Source organism: Priapulus caudatus, unplaced genomic scaffold (assembly GCF_000485595.1).
Source record: "Priapulus caudatus unplaced genomic scaffold, Priapulus_caudatus-5.0.1 Scaffold187, whole genome shotgun sequence".
In the NCBI taxonomy this organism is placed as follows: domain Eukaryota; kingdom Metazoa; phylum Priapulida; class Priapulimorpha; order Priapulimorphida; family Priapulidae; genus Priapulus; species Priapulus caudatus.
The window spans coordinates 259,672-266,165 of NW_014577248.1; the positions used below are offsets into that span (position 1 = coordinate 259,672).

The 6,494-nt window shown below is 37.9% G+C and overlaps 2 protein-coding genes across 2 annotated transcripts; both read left to right on the plus strand.

The window, feature by feature from the left end:
• The first annotated feature begins 97 nt into the window (after positions 1 to 97).
• LOC106806949 (xanthine dehydrogenase/oxidase-like) lies at positions 98 to 6,123 on the plus strand. Its single transcript, XM_014809136.1, has 15 exons — positions 98 to 204; positions 1,024 to 1,202; positions 1,410 to 1,581; positions 1,887 to 1,964; positions 2,083 to 2,204; positions 2,525 to 2,703; positions 2,822 to 2,941; positions 3,335 to 3,556; positions 3,893 to 3,956; positions 4,070 to 4,139; positions 4,305 to 4,392; positions 4,557 to 4,643; positions 4,895 to 5,086; positions 5,307 to 5,452; positions 6,012 to 6,123. Exons 8-15 carry the CDS (start codon positions 3,368 to 3,370, stop codon positions 6,121 to 6,123), a joined length of 948 nt encoding a protein of 315 aa, XP_014664622.1. The 5' UTR covers positions 98 to 204; positions 1,024 to 1,202; positions 1,410 to 1,581; positions 1,887 to 1,964; positions 2,083 to 2,204; positions 2,525 to 2,703; positions 2,822 to 2,941; positions 3,335 to 3,367.
• LOC106806948 (xanthine dehydrogenase/oxidase-like) lies at positions 1,129 to 2,965 on the plus strand. The gene is made up of 5 exons (XM_014809135.1): positions 1,129 to 1,202; positions 1,410 to 1,554; positions 2,083 to 2,119; positions 2,525 to 2,703; positions 2,822 to 2,965. The coding sequence occupies exons 1-5, from the start codon at positions 1,129 to 1,131 to the stop codon at positions 2,963 to 2,965; spliced, it is 579 nt and encodes a 192-aa protein (XP_014664621.1).
• Positions 6,124 to 6,494: the final 371 nt, after the last annotated feature.

Below are 6,494 nucleotides of genomic sequence, written 5' to 3' on the forward strand. Positions count from 1 at the left end.
ATCATACGTTACTAAAGGCAGAATATAGAATATGTATAAAGGATTGGCAATGCCTGCTTCAAAAATTATGTTAATGCTTGCTTGTACTGTTGTGTAGGTATCCGTAGATCACAGCCGATAGATGAAAACTTTTACTCAGAGGGGAAAACCTCACTGGAGCAAAATGAACTTATAGTGTCACTGGACATTCCATTCAGCAGTAAGGTAAATGGTTTACTAAACTAAAATGTCTAGTTGCTCATAGTGATTAGTAGATAGAATGCTTATAGAATATTATATATTCTTACTAAATAAGAGTTGATTGTGGTGCAAAGTCTATTTTTAACAGATGTCTTGTCAACGTTTTAGAAGTTGAGGAATTATAGTGAGCAGGGGCGTAAATCCGTACCGAGGAGTGGGGGGGATGATCGGCGATAGCCGGGGGCGAAATTAACCTTGGCTGCGGCCACGCCAGTGCTAGGGGGGTCTGGGGGCTTGCCCCCCCAAAAAAATTTTGAAATATTTAAGCCATTTTCCTGCAATCTGAGGCACACTGTGGGCCATATTCTCATGTCTGATGACACTATCTCAACCCTAGACTCAACCCTACAAGTTATAGGATTCAAAACACTTTTCATGACTTTTCAGAGAGCGTACACAGTTAGGTTACTATATAGTAATAATACATGTATTAAAACACAGGTAAGAATTGCAATTTCTCACAATTTCACGTGTTTTTGTGTTTGCAACCATACTTTTTGGCTATTCTTTTTTTTCTCTTTTTTTTGAATCCCCCGGGATTTACGCCCCTGATAGTGAGAGCTTCCAAAACCAGACTTGTACAAATTCAAATCTGCTAATGAATGTTATTCTATATTTCCTATAATATAATTGATTTCAAGGTTGCAGGTTTTATAGTTCATATTATTTAGTTATATGTTAAAACTATATGTGTAATATATAGTGTTTACAGTTCATCCTATTTAAATATAGTTTAAAACTATCTGTGTTTATATATTATAGAGTTTTTATTTTTGACAACAGGGGCAATACATGCACACGTATAAACAGTCAAGACGTCAAGACTGTGACATTGCTGCTGTCACATGTGGCTTCAGAGTAGATTTTGATGAAGGAGTGATTGAAAAGATGATCTTGTGCTATGGAGGTGTTGCCCCATCAATGGTCAATGCCAAGAACACGTCAAGGAGTCTTATAGGAAGGTATATTTGATGCATGAAGTAAAGTCATTCTATCGGAATGACACGATTACACAAGCTGAAACCAAGGTCATTTTTAGAATTTTAAAATTGGGAATCTTGGTGAAATTATAAATAGATTAGATAGAGAGTTCCAGATATAAGATGTTTAACTGCGTTAGGACGTATATTTCTTAGGAATTTTACTAATAGTTTCCTGGTTTTTCACAGACGCTGGGATGAAGACATGCTATCTGTAGCCTGTGAGTCTCTCAAGCAGGAGCTAGTTGTCACCTGGGTTGACAACCAGGTTGGTGCCTTGCTGGAGTACAAGCAGAGACTCATCACAGGCCTATTCTTCAAGTTCTACATGAAAGTTTGTGGTGAAGTGCAGGCATCAGTGGTGAGCATTCATCTTATCTGACACACAGGTGCCCTAGCTGTCATATGATCGATGTATCGAAACTGACCATCTTATATGTTACAGATTCCAACTTAAGTTGCTATATAATCGTGTCGTAGCTTTAACTTATGAATATTAAACATGGTGATGTCATCGAACAGCTATAGCGTCCATTACAAGCATTATTGCTGATTGGTTCCTGGAATAGAACACAGGATAATTAATACGTACATCATGTATTACATTAATGTTTTATTAATTATATGCAATAATTTTACTATTAAATTCTCTCTATTTACTGACAGTTACAATCACCAATCAAGAGTGACCTGTCTACGTGGGAAATAGAGAGAGGCTTACCAAAAAGCTCACAAGTGTATGAGGTGTGTACAAGAATAGCTTAATTAATATGGAAGGCTTCATTGATGAATGTTTATGAACAATTTAGGAATAATGAAGCACTTGCATTGTTCAGCATTTGCTTTCTTTATTATCATACAGATTGTAGACAGCAACCAGCCTGCTGATGATCCTATAGGTAGACCCTTAATTGGTTCATGTGTCAGCACTAGAGCAAGCAACAGGAGAGGCACTCTTCTGTGATGATCTTCCCCCTCTAAGAGGTACAAATTCGTATTATGCATTAGCCTCTTAGATTTATTCCTTGTGAAGGGTTTCACATAAATTGTTGAGGGTGTTTTGAATTTGTAGCGGCAACATAAGGAAATATTTATTAGAGCAAAATTGGTGCTTGCTAATCCTAAATTCGTAGTTGTGTGCAAATGTCATACTGTGACAAATGCCAGGTTGCCAGAGGCATATATCTATAACTATATTGTCACGAGATACACATCTGCAGAACTGGAAAAACTATTCACGCTTGTGTTACGGCCTATAGTGTAGGTTTTCAGTATTGGTTTAACTTGGTCATTCTCTATTCCAGGAGAACTATTTGCGGGGCTGGTAACCAGCACTAGAGCCCATGCAAGGATTGTGTCTGTGGACCCTCAAACTGCCCTTGCCACCTCTGGTGTGGTGTGTTATTTCGATCACCATGATATCCCCGGTAAAAAGTATTTTGGACCAATCACTGAGGATGAACCAATCTTCGCTATTGACGAGGTATTTATTTGTATAATAGCTTTGCAACAATGTATTCTTTACCGTCAATTGTTTATTGACTTGCAATCTATGTCATCTTTAGTATGCCATATATATTCACTCATCTGCTAAATTTTAGGTGGAAAGTCACGGGCATATTATTGGCTGTGTTGTGGCTAAGAATCGAGAGTTGGCACGAAAGGCAGCAGCAAGTGTCGTGGTGCAATATGAAGACCTTCCTGCCGTTCTTACTATTGAGGTAAGAGAAGCAACTAGAACTTGAGAAGACATGTTCAGTAAGTGCTTCAATAAAACAACCTATCACATTCAGGATTTCATCAGTAATAATTGCACATGTCTACGAGGAAGAAAAGCCATGTGTAATCGCAGCGAGAGATGCTAACCCTAGACAACTTGACAAATTCTTCCTAATGCCAACATTAAAAATTTGATTGACTATTGTATAGGGTTGTCACTGTTAGAAGGGAATTCAATGTTGATTTTATTAACATATAGCGAATAGCAGTGTCGTCTGAATACATGATAGAATTTGACATTTCATGGATCACTCATCCTTGCCTTCTTTCTTAATTTGTCAATTGCCTTCTTTCTAATGGTAGCTTATAGCAGCGCAGATATCATGCTCTTACAGGATGCAATTGCAAGCGAATCTTTCTACCTTACCATGAATAAAATCATAAAGCGTGGCGACATCAATGCTGGGTTTAAAGCCGCAGATGTCGTGTTGGAGGGAACATTCAAGATGGGTGGGCAGCAGCATTTTTACCTGGAGCCTCAATCTTGTGTATGTGTCCCGGGAGAGAAACAGGAAATGAATGTGTACGTGTCATCTCAGTCTAACAAACTAATACAGGTAAGGTGATGTTGATTTCTATTTTGTCTTCATTTGCTCTTTGGATTTGTTTCTTGTTCATCTCTAATTCTATGTGAGACAGTTTATTCAAGTTGAAGTAGCATCTGTCTACAAATTAAATACAAATCCATGAGTAATACAAGTAATACTTGAGTAAGATCGTGAGTGCATTACTGTAAAGTCCAACTTCAGACAAAGTGACAATAAGTGAAGTAAACAATAACAATATTTTTAAGTACTGAAATTGTTGTTTAGTAGCAGATAATTTTTATTCAGATAGTGTAAAATTTAGTGTCATATGATATCTATGGCCATGTGAAATTATTTTGGTTTCAGGATTGGATAGCTACTACATTGGCAATTCCTTCTAACAGGATCATTTGTCGCCAGAAGCGTGTTGGTTAGTAGCACACTAAATACATACATCAAGTTGTTCTAGTTGACCCGACCATCTTGTCAGATGCATATAAAGATTAGATTCGCATAGAATGCTTTGTCTGCTTCATTTTACAGGCGGTGCTTTCGGTGGGAAAGAAATTCAATGTGCATATGCTGCCATTCCTGCTGCTTTAGCTGCTTATAAGTATGACCATTTATAAGTTATGCTAACAGGCCAGTGTACCAGCTAAAATGATCAACGTGATAGAGTTTGCATATGATGCTACCATTGATATATACTTGTAAAGTATATTTTATTTGCTCATGATTAGTTTACAGAGTGTAGATATTATTGTTGTATTTGTTACAGGACTGGAAAGCCAGTCAGACTTATTCACACCAGGGAGGAAGATCTTAGCATAACTGGTGGAAGACACCCATTGTTGGCCAACTACAAGGTTTGTAAATAAACAGGGAGAGGCAGACAAATGTATCGACGGAAAGTTTCAAGGAAAGTCTGAGAGTATTTATGAGGGAGATAATAATATCATGCACATTTAGATCTCCATGCGCTTATACACCGTTGTGCACAAATATCTATGTTCTGAACATTCGATTAAAGGTGGGCTGTGATGCAGATGGAAAGATTCTGTCCTTGAAGTGCAAAATCTACTTGAATGCTGGACATGCAAAAGAACTATCAGTAGCTGTAAGCATTTATTACTAACCTAATTACCAGAGGAAATGGAGAGAGAGAGAGACAGAGAGAGAGAGAGAGAGAGAGAGAGAGAGAGAGAGAGAAAGAGAGAAAGAGAGAGAGAGAAGCAGAGGGAGAGCAAGAGAAAGAGAAAGAGAGTGTGCGTACTACAGAAATGATAGATTGCATTTCACAAAATCTTTAGTAATTAAGTTACTAATCCTACTCTCTCTAATAATACTTTTCCTTTGTTTTTCACACAGGTACTATGTAATGCATTTTTTGCAACTGATGGTTGCTTTAGGCTTCCAAACCTTCACCTTGAGGGTATTTGCTGTAAGACAAACCTACCATCAAACACAGCATTTAGGGGATTTGGACAACCTCAGGGCCAAATGTTGATCAACTGGATAGTGAGTGCGATAGCTGAGAGATTGCAGCTTCCATACCTACAGGTGAGTTTTTATCAGTTATATTTACTGTTCTGTTCTGTAACCAACTGCCATGCAAGGAAGTTTTATATTTCTTCTATTTTCATTCTGTTCTGGCAAATTCCTTTTTACTCTTAAGCTGATTTATCTTATCTGATATTTGCTCAGATGCAGCTAGCAGATGACCCTAACATCTGGGTTATGCAATCAGGTGTAACAATGTGTGTGCGTGTTTATAACACAGGTAGTTCAGAGCAACCTTTACCGCGAAGGTGACATCTCTGCGTTCAACAGTCTGATTGAGAGTGATGGACTGCATCGGTGTGTCGAGGAGTGCAGGCAGATGAGTTCTTATGAGGAGCGTTTAGCTGCTGTCCATGAATTCAACAGGTACTTGTCTTGTTGTATATATATATAATGCATGCGTATATAATTACAAATTTTCTTAAAACATCTCTATTCATATATATACTATCACACTATTTCTTACCTTTCGTCACCTGGTGGTAGCAACCCTTGCATGAAATCCACACCAAGAGATTATTTGTTTGATAAGTCATTTATTTACCCCTTATATTTATATGTATCTATATATCAGGACTAAAAAATCTCAATTAATCAGATTATTTACACCTGATATATATCACTTAAACTTGATGTGTAGAAGAGGGTCAACCGAAGGAAACACCAAAAATATCCTTATTATAAATTGGCGGCTGTTGTACGTTGTTCTAGAGGTGTAGAGGTGGCTTCCCGATATATAGCTACTCTGGAGAAACATCAAGAGTGTCATTCATGAACAGGTGTTGGTTCTATATAATGGTAGCTTCACTGTATAACTGCCACTCAAGTGATGAATGCCAAAAGTGTACTTTGTAGAAGATAGGTGCCCATTTTCTAGGGCTGACTGTTAACATAGGTTTGACTGCATATTATTTTGTTTCTGCAGGGAGCACCACACAAGAAAGCAAGGCATTGCGTTGCAGCCTTGCATATTTGGATTACCTTTCTTCGTCAAGGTTTTGAACCAAGTAAGCGATGTAAAACGTACAATGCTTTAGAATGGCTAGATTAATAGCGATCGCCTTTGGGGTGACATTGAGTTTGAAGGTGAAGGAGATGGATGTAAGGCCACCATTTTTTATTTTGTTGGTTTACAGAATTTTTGTTGTTGTTGTTGACTCGGTAGGGTAAAAAAAAAATCGTCAGATCAAACAAGTCAAAATACAGTGATACTGTTATACATGGTATATTAAAGTATTTTAAGAAAACTAAATGAAAACAAAACTTAACTTGTAATTATTAGCTCATCTGACATAGTCAGATGCAGCTTGTAGAATCGCATGATCGTCCGTGCGTCCGTGCGTCCGTCCGTGCGTCCGTCCGTCCGTCAACAGTTGGGCACAAATCTTAACCGCTCGACGTACGGTCA

Excerpts from the sequence above, each read along its gene's own strand:
- LOC106806949 (XM_014809136.1), top strand. The coding sequence starts at position 3,368 with ATGAATAAAATCATAAAGCGTGGCGACATCAATGCTGGGTTTAAAGCC. Across the intron at positions 3,557-3,892 it reads AGTCTAACAAACTAATACAG|GATTGGATAGCTACTACATT; the intron begins GTAAGGTGATGT and ends TTTTGGTTTCAG. Across the intron at positions 4,393-4,556 it reads CATTGTTGGCCAACTACAAG|GTGGGCTGTGATGCAGATGG; the intron begins GTTTGTAAATAA and ends ATTCGATTAAAG.
- LOC106806948 (XM_014809135.1), top strand. The coding sequence starts at position 1,129 with ATGATCTTGTGCTATGGAGGTGTTGCCCCATCAATGGTCAATGCCAAG. Across the intron at positions 1,203-1,409 it reads TCAAGGAGTCTTATAGGAAG|ACGCTGGGATGAAGACATGC; the intron begins GTATATTTGATG and ends GGTTTTTCACAG. Across the intron at positions 2,120-2,524 it reads GCCTGCTGATGATCCTATAG|GAGAACTATTTGCGGGGCTG; the intron begins GTAGACCCTTAA and ends TCTCTATTCCAG.